Below are 19,468 nucleotides of genomic sequence, written 5' to 3'. Positions count from 1 at the left end.
CACTGCAGACGAACTCCAGATGCATGTGTCACCTTGTGCATGTGGCTTACGTGGGTCCTGGGGAATCAAGCCTAGAACAGGGGTCGTTAGGCTTCACAGTCAAGTGCTTAACCACTAAGCCACCTCTCCAGCCCCCTTTTACTTTTTTATTTTTTTTCGAGGTAGGGTCTCACTCTGGTCCAGGCTGACCTGGAATTAACTCTAGTCTCAGGGTGGCCTCGAACTCACGGCGATCCTCCTACCTCTGCCTCCCGAGTGCTGGGATTAAAGGCGTGCGCCACCACGCCCGGCCCCTTTTACTTTTACAAAGATTTTATTGATTTGAGAAAGAGAGAGAGAATGGGCATGCCAGGGCCTCCAGTCACTGCAGTTGAACTCCAGAGGCATGTGCCACCTTGTGCATCTGGCCTTACCTGGGTACTGCCTGCAAGTGCCTTAACCGCTGAGCCATCTGGAGTTTTATTCTGAGATAGGCTTTCACAAAGCTGCCCAGGCTGGCCCTGAATCTACCATCTTCCTGCCTCAGCCTCTTACAACCAGGCCCAGTGTTGATTCCCACTGGGCTTGCGCTGAGTCCCTGGAGAGCAGAGGAGATGACATCATGGGAGGCGACGTCAGCAGCGAGATCTTCCTGGCTCCCACCCAGGAGAGGTGTCCCTCTCCCCCATTTCCTGTCTGCACTGGGTTACTAGGTGGGCAAGGCAGCCCCAGAGGCCTCCCGCAGCCCAGGGTGGGGGATGGATGCTGTGGGTGGTGTCTGACATGGACGTGGTCTGCTGGACTCCAGGAAATGTAGCTCTGGGGAAAGCCCGTGGGGGAACATGCTGCTTTCAACCTGTGGGGCAAACAAATCAGTCTTTGCTTTTACATCCTGTGTGGCAGGATCTTTTTTTTTTTTTTTTTTAATTGTTGTTGTTTCGAGGTAGGGTCTTGCTCTAGTCCAGGCTGACCTGGAATTCACTATGTAGTCTCAGGGTGGCCTCGAACTCACAGTGATCCTCCTACCTCTGCCTCCTGAGTGCTGGGATGAAAGGTGTGCGCCACCACGCCCGGCTGTTTTTTCTTTTTGCTGGTCTTGAACTCACAGTGATCCTCCTACCTCAGTCTCATTCATTCTCTCTTTCTCTCCTCTCTCTCTCCCTCTCTCTCCACACACACACACACACACACACACACACACACACACACACACACACACACGAGAGGTGGGGGAGAGAAAGAGAGAGAGCCTCCAGCGACACAAATGAACTGAAGACACATGTGCCTCCCCCCCTTATGTGGGTCCTGGGGAATCGAACCTGGGTCCTCTGGCTTTGCAGGCAAGCACCTTAACCTCCAAACCATCCCTCCAGCCCATCGCTGTCATTTCTGTACACACATCTCAGATGGAGAGAAAGCGCCTGCCTGGGCGTAGAGGGGCTTCTCTCAAGATGGGTTTGCATGAGCCGGTCCTGTGAAGGAAAGGGAACTGAGAGAGGGGGGCCTCAGGCCTGTGCGTGGGAGGCAGGGCGGCGGCTGGCACGTTCACCTCTCACTTCTCACACTTGGCCCCGAGCTGCAGGCATGCCCACCCTCTACGTGAATGCTGCGGACCCACAGCCACCAGGTACGGCGCCAGCCTAGTCGGGCCCGGGCAGGGGCCGGGGAGGTCAGGACTCTGCCACAGCTGGGTGGGAACAAGGCCTGAGGGACAGGACATTGGGGCTGGCTCTTGACTTGCCCCTCCTCTGGAAGGGACCACAGAAGAGGAGGAGGAGGATAACGATTATGAGAACTCGACTCCATCCTACAAAGACCTTCCTCCCAAGCCAGGTGAGAAGATACCTTTCCTTTTTGTTTTCTTTCTAAAGATTTATTTATATTTATTTATTTATTAGAGAAAGAGAGGGGTAGGAGAGAGAGAGAAAGAGAGAGAGAGAGAGAGAGAATGGGTGCTCCAGGGCATCCAGCCACTACAAACAGTCCAAACGTGTGTGCCCCCTTGTGCATCTGGCTTATGTGCATCCTGGGGAATCAAACCTGGGTCCTTAGGTTTTGCAGGTAAGTGTCTTAACCACTAAGCCATCTCCCCAGCCCTGTTTTTTTTTTGAGACAAATCCTTGTTTATGTAACGCAGGCTGGTCTGGAACTCCTGGGTCCAAGCTCTTTGCCCGTCACAAAGTCTAGAGTAGCTGGGATCACAGGTACATTACCACTCAGGCCTCAAGGCTTAAGTCACCCCTGCCCTCAGGTGGGTCTCACTCTAGCCCAGGCAGACCTGGAACTCACTCTGTAGTCCCAGGCTGGCCTCGAACTCACAGCGATCCTCCTCCCTCTGCCTTCCGAGTGCTGGGATTAAAGGCACGCGTCACCATGCCCGGCTAAGGTTTAAGTTTTGTTTAGGCCGTGTTGTGGTCCAGGGTTCCTCAAGAGTCTGATAAGTGGCTATAAAAGGGGAAGTTCGAGTCAGGCATGGTGACATGTGTCTGTAGTCTCGTCATTCAGTTTAAGACAAGCTTGGGTGATACAGAGATCTTGGTCCCTTAAAGAGTTGATAAGGTCCCAGGGAATTCTAGAACTTTCTGCCTTAAGCCCATCATCATCTCTCTTTTATTTATTTTTTATTTGTTTGAGAGTGACAGAGAGAAAGAGGGAGAGAGAGAGAGAAAGAGAGAGAGAATGGGCATGCCAGAGCCTCCAGCCACTGCAAACGAATTCCAAATGCGTGCATCCCCTTGTGCATCTGGCTAATGTGGGTCCTGGGAAATCGAGCCTCAAACTGGGGTCCTTAGGCTTTACAGGCAAGTGCTTCACCACTAAGCCATCTCTCCAGCCCTCTCTTTTATTTTTATTTATTTTTTCTTTTTTTTGTTATCTCTCTTTTATTTTTTGAAGATTTTTTTTTTTTTTTTTTTTCTTGAGGTAGTGTCTCGCTCTAGTCCAGGCTGACCTGGAATTCACTCTGTAGTCTCAGGGTGTCCTCGAACTCATGGCGATCCTCCTACCTCTCCTTGAGTGCTGGCATTCAAGGTGTGTGCCACCACGCCTGGCTCCCAGCATCGTCTCTTATCCCAGCTCCATGTTTGCTTCTCATTCTACCTCCAGCCTTCCACTAACATTCTAAACATTTCATCAGTTCTTCCATTTGTTTTTATTTTTTAAAATTTATTTGAGAGACAGAGAAAAAAAAGAGAGAGAGAGAATGGGTGTGCCAGGGCCTCCAGCCACTGCACACGAACTCCAGATGCATGTGCCCCCTTGTGCATCTGGCTTACGTGGGCCCTGGAGAGTCGAACCAGGATCCTTTTGCTTTGCAGGTAAACACCTTAATCGCTAAGCCATCTTTCCAGACCCCCTTTTTAATTATTATTATTATTATTTTTGAGGCAAGACCAATTGACTGGCCTTTTTTTTTTTTTTTTAAATGTGTGAGTGAGAGCAAGACACAGAGAGAGAGAGAGATGGAGAGGGAGAGAGAATTGGCATGCCAGGGCCTCTAGCCACTGAAATCAAACTCCAGCCATGTGCGCCACTTTGTGGGCATGTGCAACCTCACACGTTTGCATCACCTTGTGCGTCTGGCTTATGTGGGACCTGGAGAGTGGAACCGAGGTCCTTAGGCTTTGCAGGCAAGCGCCTTAACTGCTAAGCTCTTTCTCTAGCACCTCCTCCTCCCCCTCTTTTCTTTTTCAAGATAGGGTCTCGCTGCAGCTCAGGCTGACCTGGACTTTACTGTGTAGTCTCAGGGTGGCCTCCAACTCTCAGCGATCCTACCTCTGCCTCCCGAGTGCGTGTGCCCGCTCCCTCCCCCCCCCTTTTGGAGACAGGGTATTACTATGTAACCTAGACTGGTCTTGAACTCTCAGTCAGCCTGCCTTAGCCTCCTGGGAACTGGGATCACACAAAGGACAGGTGTGCGCCACCACGCCTGACTTCATTTCTTCCCACTCACTTCCACCCTCAAGACCTAACTCTGAGCTTGTCTCCTTCAGGCTGGATGGCTCCACCCAGGCCTCCCAGGGCAGGTGAGCTGGGACTGGACCAGAGAAGGTGGGGGGTGGGGGGGAGAGGGGGGCTGGTTTTGATCTGCTCTGGGCCTGAACCCCCAACTGCGCCTCCTTCCCCAGGAAAGAACGCCGAGACCCCTCCAGTTCCCCGAAGGCCCCAGAAGATGACAGGTGAGGATCGAGGCCTGGGATCTACCTGCCTGAAGCCTTCCCCGTGAATGACGGTTGTCCTTCTGATCCTTCCAGCCCTGGACGCGCCCGCTGTCGCCTGCATATCGCGTCCGTCTGGTGAGCAGTGGGGACGGCCCCGGTGGGAGGCGCTTGGGAATGTCCTTCTAGTCCCCAGCTGCCGTTTCCTCTTCCTTCTCCTCTCTCCCTCCACCCCTTAATCTTGTGCACGTGCGCCACGGCGCGTGTGGCGGTCAGAGGACAGCCTCGGGGTGCGGGGCCCCACCTTCCATCTTGCCTGAGACTTGGTCCTGCAAGCGTCCAGGATCCTCTTGGCTCCGGCTGTCGTCTCGCTTGGAGGCACGCGCAGAGATTACAGCCGCATACGCTGCTGCCTATGAGCTCTGCAGATCTCAACTCTGGTCCTCAGACTTGCCCACCAAGTGCTTTTAACCACTGAGCAATTGCCCCAGACCCCCACTTTTTTTTTTTTTTTTTCCAGGTAAGGTTTTACTCAGGCTGACCTGGATGGAATTCACCGTAGAGTCTCAGGGTGACCTCGAACTCACGGCAATCCTCCTACTTCTGCCTCCCAAGTGCGGAGATTAAAGGCATGCGCCACCGCACGGGGCTTTTTTATTTGCGAGAGAGAGAAAGAGAAAGAGAGAAACGGGTGCACCAGGGCCTCTAGTCACTGTAAACTAAGTCCAGACACATGCTCAACTTTGTGCATCTGGCCTATGTGGGCGCTGGGGAATTGAACCTGGGTCCTTAAACTTCGCAGGCAGGTGCCTGCATCACTAAACCATCTCTCCAGTTCCTCCACTCCTTCTTTTTTCTTTTTTCTTTTTTCTTTTTTTTTTTGTAGTTTTCTGAGGTAGGGTTTCACTCTGGTCCAGGCTGACCTAGAATCACTATGTAATCTCAGTGAGGCCTTGAGCTCACTGTGATCCTCCTACCTCTCTCTCCCAAGTGCTGGGACTAAAGGTATGTGCGCCACCATGCCTGGCTGTCCACTTTTTTTGTTTTTTTGAGGTATGGTCTCACTCTAGATCAGGCTGACCTTGTATTCACTACATAGTTTCAGGGTAGCCTCCAACTCTTGGTGATTGTCCTACCTCTGCCTCCCTAAGTGCTGGGATTAAAGGCATGGTCCACCACGCCCGGCTTTCCACTTCTTTTTAAAATTTTATTTATTTGTTTATTTTTGTTTTATTTTTATGTATTTATTTGAGAATGACTCAGAGAGAGATAGAGGCAGATAGAGAGAGAATGGGCGTGCCAGGGCCTCCAGCCACTGCAAACGAACTCCAGACGCATGCTCTCCCTTGTGCATCTGGCTAACGTGGGTCCTGGGGAATTGAGCCTCGAACCGAGGTCCTTAGGCTTCACAGACAAGTGCTTAACCATTATGGGATCTCTCCAGCCCCTACTTCTTTTTTTCCTCAAATTTTTATTAACAACTTCTATGATTTTAAACAATATCCCATGATAATGTCTTCCCTCCCCCCACTTTCCCCTTTGAAACTTCATTTCTTCTTTTGTTATTTTTTTTTGTTGTTGTTGTTGTTGTTTTGTTTTTGTTTTTATTTTTCGAGGTAAGGTCTCACTCTAGCTCAGACTGACCTGGAATTCACTATGTAGTCTCAGGGTAGCCTTGAACTCACGGCGATCCTCCTACCTCTGCCTCCCGAATGTTGGGGTTAAAGGTGTGCGCCACCATGCCCGGCTCCCCACTTCTTTTTAAAAATTAATTGTTTTTGTGTTGCTGGAGGTAGTACCCAAGGCCTTGCATAGATATACTAGGTAAGTTTCCTACCATTGAGCCATAGCCCTGGTTCCAACTCCTCCCTGGTGCGTCCCATCACAGAGGGCCAAGCGTGGCTGGGCTCAAGAGGCCACACCTTCGGGTACCTTCTGAACAGTCTCTCTCATCCTTCTTCCCAGGTGTGTCTCTGGACCCTCCTCCATGGCAGCAGCCCCTCCCCAGTAAGTCTCCTCTGCCCCAGGGTCTGGCTGGACCCTCATCATGGACAGCACATGGACAGACCAGCAGCTCGAGAGCCAGGTCTTAGACCAGAGAAATGTCTCCTGCTGGAAGTTGTTTTATTTTTATTACTTTTATTTATTTATTTAGGTTTTCCGAGGCAAGGGTATTGCTGTAGCCCAGACTGACCTGGAATTCTCTATGTAGTCTCACGGTGGCCTTGAACTTGCAGCGATCCTCTTACCTCTGCCTTCCGAGTGAACGCTGGGATTAAAGGCATGCGCCGCCACGCCCGGCTAAGTGTTACTTCTTTATTTAAAATTTTCTTTTGGGGGACTTGGAGGATGGCTTAGTGGTTAAAGGCACTCGCTTGCAAAGACTGGGTTCAATCCCCCAGTCACCCACATAAGCAGGACACAAAAATTGGAGTGAATGCTTGGCATTCTGGAGTGAACGTCATCTGGCATTCTCAGTTGCAAGAGGTTTTGGTGCGTGCATACACACACACACACACACACACCCAAGAAACAGAACTGGAGGGCTGGAGAGATGGCTTAGCGGTTAAAACACTTGCCTGTAAAGCCTAAGGACCCACGTTTGACTCTCCAGATCCCGCAAAAGACAGACTCACAAGGTGACGCAAGCGCACAAGGTTGTACGTGTGCACAGGGTGGCGTATGCCTCTGGAGTTCTGTTGTAGTGGCTGAGGCCCTGGAGTGCCAGCTCTCTCCTGCTCTCTTCCTCGCTTGCTTTCATAAATAAATAAATAAAGGACTGGAGAGACTGCTCAGTAGTTAAGAGCACTTGCTTGCTTGCAAAGTCTGCTGACGCAGGTTCATTTCCCCAGTGCCCATGCAAAGCCAGATGCCCAAGGTGGCACATGTGTCTGGAGTTTGTTTGTAGTGGTAAGAGGTCCTGGCACATCCATCTCCCCACTCTCTTCCCTTCTCTCTCTGCAAATAAATAAAACTATTAAAAAAAAATAAACACAGCTGGGCGTGGTGGCACACACCTTTAATCCCAGCACTTGGGAGGCAGAGGCAGAAGGATCACCATGAGTTTGAGGCCACCTTGAGACTCCATAGTAAATTCCAGGTCAGCCTGGGCTAGAGTGAGATCCTACCTTCAAAAACCAAAATAAATAAATAGATAGATAGATACCAAAACAAACAAACAAACAAACAAAAAATTCATTTCTGGACAGAATTTCTCATGTTCCCTCAAGGTCACTGTGTAGCTGGGCGGGCCTTGAACTCCTGGTCCTCCTGCCTCAGCCTCTGCAGAGCTGGCATTGGAGGTGTGCACCAGCATGCCTGGCCCTTCCTCAGCCCTGGCGATGCCAGTGCGCTTTCTCTGTCCCTGTCCCGCCCCCAGCAGCTCCAGTGCCCTGGATCCACCGGAGGTCCCGGGCCTGCGCGTGGTGGCCGGACGAGAGGCTGGCAGGGCTCGTGTGCCTGCTGGGCATGACCTCGCTCATCTTGAGCTGCCTCGCCCTGGCCGTGACGCTGACTAAGTGTGAGTGAGGCGGCCCGAGGCGCGGGGCGGCCGGGCTGGCGGGTCGTGGGAGGAGCAGGCTCGAACTGGACTGTCCCCGCAGACCGGGAGGTGACCGAGGCGCTGAGAACGCTGACCGTCCAGCAGGCGGCCTGGCAGGCGAATGGTGAGTGTGGCCTCCTTCCCACCCAAGCCCACCCCAACCCTGCCCGTCTCTGGCACTGCTGGGCACTGTGCTGGGCGCCCGGGGGTGGGGGTGATGAACACATCCGACAAAGTCCTTGTCACATACGTGTCCCCCGGGCTTCTGTGTGTCCAGACCACTGTGGTCCATCATGGCGGTCATCCGTCACCTGTGGCCGCTGAGCACTTAAAGTGTGACCATTTCAGAGTGGGACACGCTGCAAGTCTAAAACACACAGACTCCTTCCAAGTAAGCAAGCAGGACGTCTCACTTAGACTTGTAAACTTTTATTTTATGTTATTTTTTCACTTTATTTATGAGAGAAAGAGAGAGAGAGAGAGAGAATGGGCACTCCAGGGCCTCCAGCCACTGCTAATGAACTCCAGAAGCACGTGCCACCTTGTGCATCTGGCTTATGTGGGCCCTGGGGAATCGAACCTGGGTCCTTTGGCTTTGCAGGTGAGCACCTTATTCGTTAAGCCATCCCTCCAGCCCTCAGATTTATCAAATCTTGATTACATATCGAAATGGCAGTATTGTAGATGTATAGGGACAAATAAGAAGACATTAGCGGAGCGTGGTGGCGCATACCTTTAACCCCAGCACTTGGGAGGCAGAGGTAGGAGGATCGCCGTGAGTTTGAGGCCACCCTGAGACTACATAGTGAATTCCAGGTCAGCCTGGGCTAGAGTGAGACCCTACCTTGAAAAACCAATCAACCCACCGACAGACAGATGAGCAGAAAAGAAGGTATTACTTCAGGGGCTGGGGATGTAACTCAGTTGGTGGAGTGCTTGCCTAGCATTCACAGAACCCCGGGTTCCGTCTCCAGCACTGTATAAATGGGATGCGGTGGTGCACATCTATAATCCCAGCGCTTAGAAGGAGGTAGAGTTGGTCACATAGCAAGCTCCAGCCCGGTCTGGGCTAGAGACCCCATACCAAAAAAGAAAAAGAAAAATTAAAAGGACATCCCTCTTTGCTGGGCTTGGTGGTGCAGAGGCAAGAAGATCACCCACAAATTCAAGTTCAAGGCCAGCCTGGTCAAATAGTGACTCTCCGGAATCCACGTCAGTCAGACACACAAGGCGACGCATGTGCGCAAGGTGGCACAAGCGTCTGGAGTTCGGCTGTATTGGCTAGAGGCCCTGGGATGCCAGTTCTCTCTCGCTCCCATAAAGAAATAAACTTAGGGTTGGGGCCGGGCGTGGTGGCGCACGCCTTTAATCCAAGCCCTTGGGAGGCAGAGGTAGGAGGATCGCCATGAGTTCGAGGCCACCCTGGGATGACTACATAGTGAATTCCAGCACAGCCTGGACTAGAGTGAAACCTTACCTTAAGAAAAAAAAAAAAAAAGAAAGAAAGAAATTAGCCGGGCATGGTGGCGCACGCCTTTAATCACAGCACTCGGGAGGCAGAGGCAGGAGGATCGCCATGAGTTCGAGGCCGCCCTGAGACTACATAGTGAATCCCAGCTCAGTCTGGGCTAGAGTCAAACTCTATCTCGAAAAACAAAAAAAATAAAACAAAACAAAAAATTAGGGCTGGAGGGATGGCTTAGCGGTTAAGGCGCTTGCCTGCAAAGCCAAAGGACCCATGTTTGATTCCCTAGAACCCACATAAGCCACACGTACAAGGTGGCACATGCTTCTGGAGTTCATTTGCACTGGCTGAATGCCCTGGTGTGCCTATTCCCTTTTGCTAAAAGAAAAGAATAAAATAAAATAAACACAAAAATCGCCGGGCACGGTGGTGCACTCCTTAAGAAAAAAGTAAGAACAAAATCAAATGAAGCAGGGCATACACCTTTAATCCCAGCACTCGGGAGGCAGAAGCAGGAGGATCGCCATGAGTTCGAGGCTGCCCTGAGACTACATAGTGAATTCCAGGTCAGCCTGGGCTAGAGTGAGACCCTACGTCAAAAAAACAAAACAAAACAAGATTAAATTAAAATGAAAAGACTGAAAGTTGGTGTACCAGAGGGCAGTGGAGGCTCTTGCCACCTGCTGTGCCTCCTCCTCGAAGGGCACCCCAGGAAGGCTGCCATCTCCACTCCTCTGCGGCCACCAGGGTCTGCTCCCTCCTCTGGGGACCACAAGGCTCCCCGGAGACTAAGAATGTGGCCTTTGGACTCCAGTGTGACCCACAGAACCTGGATGCAGTGAGGGGCTGTGGAAGCTTCCCCCAGGGCTGGTGGCCGAACCTGGGGGCGTTGAGCATGCTAGACCAGAGCTTTTCCACACAGCTACAGCCCAGGCCTCGCTCCTTCCTCCCTTCCTTCCTTTCTCTTTCCTCCTTCCCTCCTTTCCTTCCTTCCTTCCTCCCTCCCTCCCTCCCTCCCTCCCTCCCTCCCTCCCTCCCTCCCTCCCTCCCTCCCTCCTTTCTTTCTTTCTTTCTTTCTTTCTTTCTTTTGAGGTAGGGTCTCACTGTAGCCCAGGCTGACTTGGAATTCACCCTGTAGTCTCAGGCTGGCCTTGAACTCACAGCCATCTTCCTACCTCTGCCTCCCAAGTGCTGGGATTAAAGGCATGCGCCACCACTTCTGGCCCCTCCTTTCCATTTTTTTTCTTTTTCTTCTTTTTAAAATTTTTTAGTTTAGTTTTATTTATTTATTTATTAGAGAGAGAGAGAGAGGCACAGAGAGGGAGAGAGAGAATGGGGGCACCAGGGCCTCTAGCCACTGCAAACGAACTCCAGGCGTGTGCTCCACCTTGTGCATCTGGCTTATGTAGGTTTGGGGAATCAAAACTAGGTCCTTAGGCTTTCCAGAGAAATGCCTTCACCACTAAGCCATTTTTCCAACCTCCCCCTCCCCGCCCCCCGCCGAGGTAGGGTTTCACTGTAGCTCAGGCTGACCTGGAATTCACTATATAGTCTCAGGGTGGCCTCGAACTCTTGGCGATTCTGCTACCTCTGCCTCCTGAGTGCTGGGATTAAAGGCCTGTGGCACCATGCCAGGGTCATTTTTATTTAGTTTAAAAATTTTTTATTTTTTTGTTTTTGTTTTTCTAGGTAGGGTTTCACTTTAGCCTAGGCTGTCCTGGAATTCACTGTGTAGTCTCAGGCTGCCCTTGAACTCACAGTGATCCTCCTACCTCTGCCTCCCAAGTGCTGGGATTCAAGTCGTGTGCCACCATGCCCAGCTTAAATTTTTATTTATTCATTTGAGAGAGGGTGAGAAAAAAAAAGGCAGATGGAGAGAGAGAGAGAGAGAATGGGCATGCTGGGGCCTCCAAGCCACTGCAAACAAACTCCAGACGCATGCGCCCCCTTGTGCATCTGGCTTACGTGGGTCCTGGGGAATCGAACCTGGGTCCTTTGGACAGTTTGCTCTGAAATGGAGTCCCATTGGATTGCCTAGGCTAGTCTTGAACTTGCTAAATTGCCCAGATGGGCTTTGAATTCTGTCCTCTTTACGTGAGTAGCTGGGGCTGAGCTCTGCACCTCCGGCCCGGCTCTGAGAGGCAGTCCCTTCTCCCATTGTGGCTGCCGGCAGTGAGTGCGTGCGTATGTGCGTGCATGCGCGCGCGCGCGCGCGTGTGTGTGTGTGTGTGTGTGTGTGTGTGTGTGTGGTGGGGTGGGCAGGTGGGCAGTATGGGCAGCACGTATCTGGATAAAGTGTAACCCTCTAGTTCCTCCCTCTGGCAGTGAGTGGCATGGCAGGACTGGCCGGCCTCCAGCAGGACATGGACTGGCTGAGAAGTGACACTGAGCACGCCCTGGCGGAGCTTCGGAGCTTACTGGGTGAGCCCTGGCGCCCGCAGCTCCTGTGCGGTTTGGACGTGGTGGGCGGTGAGCAGATGAGCCTTCACCCGGCTCTGCAGCCTCGGTGCGTAGCATCCTATCAAGCACCCTGTCTTGTCTCCAGGACGCAGGCTCACCTGTCCCCACGGCTGGCTCCCCTTTGAGAACAAGTGTTACTATTTCTCCCCAAGCACCAAGTCATGGGACGAAGCCCGGATATTCTGCCAGGAGAGTTACTCTCACTTGGTCATCATCGATAGCTTCGAGGAACACGTGAGTTGTCCCCGCTGAGCGGGGGCCGGTGCGCGTGGCTTCTGGGCTGCTGCACACATTTTCCCGGGTGGGGAGAGAACTTAGAATCGCTTTTGAGTCACTGCATTCAAAAAAAAAAATTATTTATTTATTTATTTATTTGAGAGCAACAGACAGAGAGAGAAACATGCAGGGATAGAGAGAGAGAGAGAGAGAATGGATGCACCAGGGCCTCCAGCCACTGCAAACGAACTCCAGATGCGTGCGCCCCCTTGTGCATCTGGCTAACGTGGGACCTGGGGAACCGAGCCTCGAACCGGGGTCCTTAGGCTTCACAGGCAAGCGCTTAACCACTAAGTCATCTCTCCAGCCCCATATATATATATATATATTTTAAAGAGGTTTGCTTAGCTAACAGTTTTGGAGGCTGAAAGTCCAATCAGCTTGGTGTTGGCTAGTGATGCCCTCTGGGCTGTGGGCACTACTGGAAAGATGGTGCCATTCCTTGTGGGCATGTCAGAGGGAGAGACTGCATTGTTAAAACAGTAAACAGAAACAAGGGAGGCATCAGCCTGGCGCTTTTCATAGTAGCCCACTCTCCTGGGACAGGAGTGACTCCCTGAACCCAGCGGACACAGGCCAATAACCTAATCACCCCCGCCACCACCCCCACCGAGACGCCCCCTCTCGAAGGTCCCTGTCGCTGAGTGGGGCTGGAATGGGGAGGGAGTTTCCAACCCACGGGCCTTTGGGGGACAGAGCTCATCCCGGCAGGCCGGCTTGTGGCGGCGTGAGACACGTGCTGATGAGGGGGGCAGGCAAAGGTCCACTGTGTATCACGGGGACAAAGAAGGACATGGTCATTCGCAAGCCCCTGAGGGTCGCGTGGGACAGCTCATGTTTCAGTAGAATCTGTGTTTGCAGAATTTTGTGGCCAACGCCCACGGCTCCCCGCGGGTGTACTGGCTGGGCCTGAGTGACAAGCAGAGAGAAGGGGACTGGAGGTGGCTGGATGGGGCTCCTGTCACATTAAGGTAAGCTTCTAGGTGTCTGTGGGTCCTGACCATGGGGAGAGGGTCCGGGGATGGAGGTGCGTGCTGTAGGGAGCCAGAAACTAATTTTTTTCTTCCTTTTGAGATGATGTCTCAGTTTTTTTTTTTTCTTTTTAAAAATATATTTATTTTTATTTATTTGACAGGGAGAAAGAGGGAGGGTGGGAGGGAGAGAGAGAGAATGGGCACGCCAGCTACTGCAAACGAACTCCAGATGCGTGCGCCCCCTTGTGCATCTGGCTAACGTGGGTCTTGGGGAATTGAACCAAGGTTCTTTGGCTTTGCAGTCAAACGCCATAACCGCTAAGCCATCCCTCCAGCCCCAGTTTTTTTTTTTTTTCTGTTGAATAAAACTGCATTATGTTTATAGATCACATGATTTATTTTGTTCTCCCGAGGTAGGGTCTCACTCTAGCCCAGGCTGACATGGCACTCACTCTGTAGTCCCAGGCTGGCCTTGAACTTCCAGTGATCTGCCTACCTCTGACTCCCAAGTGTTGGGATTACAGGTGTGTGCCATCGGGCCCGGCCCTATTTTTTTATTTTTATGTTTTAAAAATACTTTTATCTATTTGAGAGAGAGAGGGAGAGAGAGAAAGAGGCAGATAAAGAATGGGCACAACAGGGCCTCTAGCTGCTGCAAACGAACTCCAGACGCGTGCGCCCCCTTGTGCTTTACGCTTTACGTGGGTTCTGGGGAAATGAACCTGGGTCCTTTGGTTTTGCAGGCAAGCGCCTTAACCGCTAAGCCATCCCTCCAGCCCCAGACCACGTTGTGAATAGTTATTCCTTTTGCTGGAAATCGGGTCTTGTTCTGTATCTTGGCTATTGTGAGTCGAGCAGTAATGAGCGTGGGTTTGCTAGTCTGACTTGATTTCTTTGGGTGTGTGTCCAGGAGTGGTGTAGCTGGATTATATGGTAGTTTTGTTTTTGTTTTTGTTTTTTGTTTCTATTTCATTAATTTCTGCCCTAATCTTTTTTTTTTTTAATTTTTTATTTATTTATTTGAGAGCGACAGACACAGAGAGAAAGACAGATAGAGGGAGAGAGAGAATGGGTGCGCCAGGGCTTCCAGCCTCTGCAAACGAACTCCAGACGCGTGCGCCCCCTTGTGCATCTGGCTAACGTGGGACCTGGGGAACCGAGCCTCGAACCGGGGTCCTTAGGCTTCACAGGCAAGCGCTTAACCGCTAAGCCATCTCTCCAGCCCTCTGCCCTAATCTTTATTATTTCTTCCCGTCTACTGGTTTTTGGTTTGCCTTGTTCTTCTTTTTCCAAGGCTTTAAGGTGAGGCATTAGGTCGTTTACTTGCGACCTTTCTAATTTCTTAATATAGGCACTTAAAGCTATAAATTTACCTCTTAGAAGTGCCTTCATTGTGTCCCAGAGATTTTGATATGTTGTGTTCTCATTATCATTTGACTCTATAAATTTTTTGATTTCCTTCTTGATTTCTTCATTGACCCATTCATCATTTAGTAGTGTATTGTTTAGTTTCCATGATTTTGTGTATGCTCTATAGCCTTTCTTGCTACTGATTTGTAGTTTGATTCCATTGTGGTCAGATAGAATGCAAGGAATTACTTCAATTTTCCTGAATTTGTTAAGATTTGCTTTGTGTCCTAATATATGGTCTATTTTAGAGAATGTTCCATGTGCTGCTGAAAAGAATGCATATTCTGCAGCCTTTGGATGAAATGTCCTGTATATATCTGTTAGGTCCATTCCTTCTATGACCTCATTTAGTCCAGATGCCTCTCTGTTTATTTTTTTCCTGGGATGACCTGTCAGTTGATGAGAGTGGGGTGTTAAAGTCACCCACCACCACTGTGTTTGGCGTTATCTGTGACCTTAGTTCTAATAGTGTTTGTTTGATGAATTTGGGAGCCCCCATGTTAGGTGCATATATGTTTAGGATTGTAATGTCCTCCTGTTGGAGTGTGCCCTTAATCAATATAAAGTGACCTTCCTTATCTTTCTTGACTAACGTTGGACTGAAGTCTACCTTGTCAGATATTAGGATAGCAACACCTGCTTGTTTTCTAGGCCCATTTGCTTGAAACACCGTTTTCCAACCTTTCACCCTAAGATAATGTCTATCCTTTTAGAAAGGTGAGTTTCTTGGAGACAACAAATTGCAGGATCCTGCTTTTTAACCCAGTCTGCAAACCTATGTCTTTTCGTTGGGGCATCGAGGCCGTTAATATTAAGAGATATTATTGAAAGGTGTGTATCTATGTTTGCCATTTTTTTTTGTGTGTGTGTGGTTCCGGTTCTACCTGTGCTCTCTTGTGTTAACTAGTATTTGAGTATTGCTTGTTTTTTCTAGGTTCCTTATATGTGTGCTTTTCCTTTTCTTTAGCATGGAGGATTCTATCAAATATTTTCTGTAGAGCTGGTTTTGTCTTCAAATACTCCTTTAACCTGCTTTTGTCATGGAATGTCTTTATTTCTCCATCTATTTGAATGGATAGCTTTGCAGGATAAAGTAACCTTGGTTGACAGTTGTTATCTTTCAGAACTTGGAATACATCACTCCAAGCCCTTCTGGCTTTTAAAGTTTGTGTTGAATAATCTGCTGTAATCCTGATGGGTTTGCCTTTGTAGGTAACTTGATTTTTCTCTCTAACTGCTTTCAATATTTTTTCTTTGGTGTGTGTGTTTGGAAGTTTGATTATAATGTGGCAAGGAGAGGTTCTTTCCAGGTTTTGTCTGGCTGGGGGTCTAAAGGCTTCCTGTATCTGCATTGGCACCTCTTTCCCAATTTGGGGGAAATTTTCTTCTATGATTTTTTTGAAGACATCTACTATGGCTTTGAGTGGAATTCTTCTCCTTCTACTATGCTCTGAATTATTATATTTGATCTTTTCATAGTGTCCCGGATATCTTGAAATTCCCACTCATACTTTTCTATGTTTGTCTTTCTCTTTGTTGGACTGTATTAGATCTGCCACCTGGTCTTCTAGCTTAGATATTCTGTCCTCTCCCTCATCCATCCTACTGGTGAGATTTTCTACAGAGTTTTTTATTTCATTAACTGTGTTCTTCATTGATAGTAATTCTGACTGGTTTTTCTTTATTATTTCTATTTCCTTATTTATGTCTTGTATTGCCTTCTTTATTTCATGAAATTGGTGTCCTGCATCTTCTTTGATTCCTTTGATTTCCTCTTTGATTCTTTTGATTTGTTCTTTGACCTCTTTGAACATATTTACAATCATTCTTTTGAACTCTTTCTCAGGCATTTCCTCTAACTCATTCTCACTGGAGGACATTTCTGATGCATTAGTACTTTTAGGTGGATTTATATCATCTTGCTTTTTAGTGTTTCTTGTGTTATAATGTGCATATTTTTGCATCTTGGATTAAGTTAAAGCTTGGATTTTCTAGCTAGCTGGGTATTCTTAGCTGTATCAATTGATTTGATGTTATATATTTTCAGGGTAGGAGCTTAAGGTGTTAGGTGTGGCTCTTAAGACTCTCAGAGTATCTACAAAGGTGTTCCTAGGGGTTGAGTTTCCCTGCTATGGGAGTATTCAAGCAGGCTGAGTGGAATAAAATACAGGTAAATTCTAAAATTTAACTAAACACTGTATACATTCAATCAAAAACAGCCCCAAGTATGTTTGCAAGAGTAGTTATTATAATGACCAAATCCTCTATCAACAAAGAGGTTTAGATTTCTGGTCTGTTGAGGGACCCAAGTCAGTTTGTGACCAAGTGAGACCCTTCCCTGGTGCAAACCCAGTTACCTTGGATGATTTTGGTCTTAGTCAAGTTGCTGCCTGGGTCGTCGGGCTGCTGTTCTGATTTCTGGAGCTGGGCGCTGGCTTTTCCTGCGGGGCAAACCGAGCCTGGCAAGTGTGGCCCTGCAGATCAGCACCCCCGCTGCTGGAACTGCTGCTGCTCAAGCTGCCGCTCTGGGTCTGTAGCCGCTGCTGCTCAAGCTGCTGCTGGGCCCACTGCTGCTGCTGCCTCTGCTGCTGCTGCAGCTGCCACTGCTGGAGCCACCGCTGCTGCTGAAGCTGCTGCTGCTGTGTCCACTGCCGCCGCTGCCCCTGAAGCTGCTGCTGCGGGATCTGCCGCTGCTGCCACTCCCGGGTCTGCTGCTGCTGGGGCCTCCGTTACTGGTGCCGGAGCCGCTGATGTTGCTGCCGAACTCTGCTCCTGCTTGGGTCCCACTGTCGGATCAAGTTGGCGTGGCCGGGTCCCGGGCCGCTGCTGTGTTCGCTGGAGCTGGGCTCAGGTGGTGGGGGAGGGGAGGGAGCCGCGGCTGCTCTGGTTCTCTCGCTGCTCCACGTGTTCTACTTCGCGGTCTGCTCCTCCGCTGCCCGCTGCCGCTCTCCCCTCACGGTTCCCGAGTTGCGGAGAGCGCGGTGTGAGGGGAAAATCCCGCACCTGGCTTTTCCTGCGGCTCGAGCCGAGTCTGGCGGCTTTCTGCTGCGCCGCGGTCACGGCGGTTGGCGGAGCTGCCGGAGCCGCTTTTCCCGCCTGTGCGGGCTCTGGATGCTCTGGAACTCTTCTACTTCTCTGCTGCCACTTCAATTTCCTATACACCTCACTTTTTAGTAAAAGTGTGTATTTTGCTGAGGTTTTTTTGGTCTTTTTCCCCCCTAGGCTGCTTTGGCGTGGTACCTACGCCGCCATCTTAACTGGAAGTCCTTGTTTTTGTCTGAATTATTTTAAAAAATATTTTATTTATTTATTTGAGAGAGAAAGAGGCAGAGAGAGAGAGAGAGAGAGAGAGAGAGAGAGAGAGAGAGAGAGAGAGAGAATGGGCACACCAGGGCCGTCAGCCACTGCAAATGAACTCCAGATGTGTGCGCCACCATGTGAATCTGGCTTATGTGGGTCCTGGAGAATTGAACTAGGATCCTTTGGCTTTGCAGGCAAACGCCTTAACCACCAAGCCACCTCTTCAGCTCTATTTTTATTTTTAAAATATTTTTATTTATTTATATATTTGGTTAGTTAGTCAACTGAGCAGGGGACTTCTTTCCAACACTATGATACTTTCTGAGTCATCCCAAGGTCACAGCCATCTGAAAAGTGAGAGTAGCATTAATATAAGGGTATGAATATTAAGAGAAGTTCTTACTGGGCAGTAGTATATACATTTTTCCAGACATCAGCAGATGTTACACCCCTAGGGCTCATGACTACCCCTGTTTTAGGTTTTCAGTATCCGGGATGTGTTCTCCCCCATGGATCAGGCCTCCAGTCCAATTAGAGGGCAGTTGGTTTCCACCATGACAGTCGTGCCACTATTGTACCCATTAGCTCATTTGGCCTGGCTGGCCAATTATAAGGCTTGCGGTGTCCACTGTTGAGTATCTTCACTGGTGGTATCTCTTTCTCCCATTGAACTGCATGTAGAATGGCTTCTTCCAGCTTTCTGTCAGCTGGTCTACATGGAGGAGGTTATCAGCTCAGTTCCAGCAGGATTTCTCAGTGACCTTGCAGCCCAAGTATGTGAAGTCTTCAGCAATAGGGTCTTACCATCTTAGTTTTGTTTTAATTAAACATATTTTGTCTGTGAGGCACATGTGCCGTGACGGCCACATGGAGGTCAGAGGACAACTTTTAGGGGTCAGTCCTCACCTTCCACCGGGCTTCAGGTCCCGTCTTTCATTGTTTACCGCTGTGTTTGCCGGGCCGGATGACCTGTGAGCTTCCGGGCCATTCCTTCTGTCTCTACCTCCCTTCTCCCCACTATTATGGGTTATGCCTTGTGGGAGCAGCAGTCAGTTACTGTGGGGGGGGAGGCAATGCCTCTGGGAATGACCCCCCAACCTGTGACTCAACAGTCTTTCTGCTCCCTCTTCTGCAAAAATCCCCTGAGCTGTGGTGGGTGAGTTTTCAGGCTCCTTCAGTTCTGAGCGCTTAGGAGAGAATGGGTGCACCCGAGCTCTAGCCACTGCAGACGAACTCCAGATGTGTGCGCCTCCTTGAGCATCTGGCTTACGTGGGTCCTGGGGAATTGAACCTGGATCCTGTGGCTTTTCAGACAAACTGTTCACCCTTCCCTCCAGCCCTGTTTGTATTTTTTTGAGGTAGAGTCTCCCTCTAGCCCAGGCTGACCTGGAATTCACTATGTAGTGTCAGGGTGGCCTCGAACTCACAGAGATCCTCCCACCTCTGCCTCCCGAGTGCTGGGATTGAAGGCGTGCGCCACCACGCCCGGTGGAGTATTTGTTTTTATTTTTCCTGGCTATCTCTCGTAGCACAATGTCCTTCCACGCCACCAATGTTGCCACACACGGTAGGGGTCTCTGCTTCCCGAGAGCTGGGACCACTGCACTGTTATTACACACTGTCAACCGCATAAAGGCATGTCTTCCCATTATACAGTAGTTTTATGTCAACGCCCCCCCCCCCAGGCAAAGTTTCCCATTATCCCCCCTTGTTCACCCGCCCTCCCCTCCACTTCGTTCATCCCTCTTCTTGGCTTCTGATTCCTCCATCCAGTTTCTGGGACCCCCAGGAACCCAACAACTTGCACGGAGAGGACTGTGCCAGCATGAACAGAGGCGGCACCTGGAATGACCTCTCCTGCGCCAAAACTACATACTGGATTTGTGAGCGAGAGTGTTCCTGCTGA

At 50.0% G+C, this 19,468-nt stretch overlaps 1 protein-coding gene across 1 annotated transcript; it reads left to right on the top strand.

Moving 5' to 3' along the window:
• Window positions 1-1,563: 1,563 nt before the first annotated feature.
• Clec17a (C-type lectin domain containing 17A) lies at window positions 1,564-19,468 on the top strand. Its single transcript, XM_045139414.1, has 10 exons — window positions 1,564-1,606; window positions 1,735-1,812; window positions 3,972-4,004; window positions 4,107-4,157; window positions 7,516-7,656; window positions 7,739-7,801; window positions 11,468-11,563; window positions 11,688-11,836; window positions 12,740-12,849; window positions 19,336-19,468. The coding sequence occupies exons 1-10, from the start codon at window positions 1,564-1,566 to the stop codon at window positions 19,466-19,468; spliced, it is 897 nt and encodes a 298-aa protein (XP_044995349.1).

This window comes from Jaculus jaculus, chromosome 21, assembly GCF_020740685.1.
Source record: "Jaculus jaculus isolate mJacJac1 chromosome 21, mJacJac1.mat.Y.cur, whole genome shotgun sequence".
In the NCBI taxonomy this organism is placed as follows: domain Eukaryota; kingdom Metazoa; phylum Chordata; class Mammalia; order Rodentia; family Dipodidae; genus Jaculus; species Jaculus jaculus.
This window is presented reverse-complemented; position numbering and strand designations above follow the sequence as displayed.

Coding starts and splice junctions, on each gene's coding strand:
- Clec17a (XM_045139414.1), top strand. CDS start 1,564: ATGCCCACCCTCTACGTGAATGCTGCGGACCCACAGCCACCAG. Junction 1,607..1,734: donor TGCGGACCCACAGCCACCAG/GTACGGCGCCAG, acceptor CTCCTCTGGAAG/GGACCACAGAAGAGGAGGAG. Junction 7,802..11,467: donor GGCGGCCTGGCAGGCGAATG/GTGAGTGTGGCC, acceptor TCCCTCTGGCAG/TGAGTGGCATGGCAGGACTG.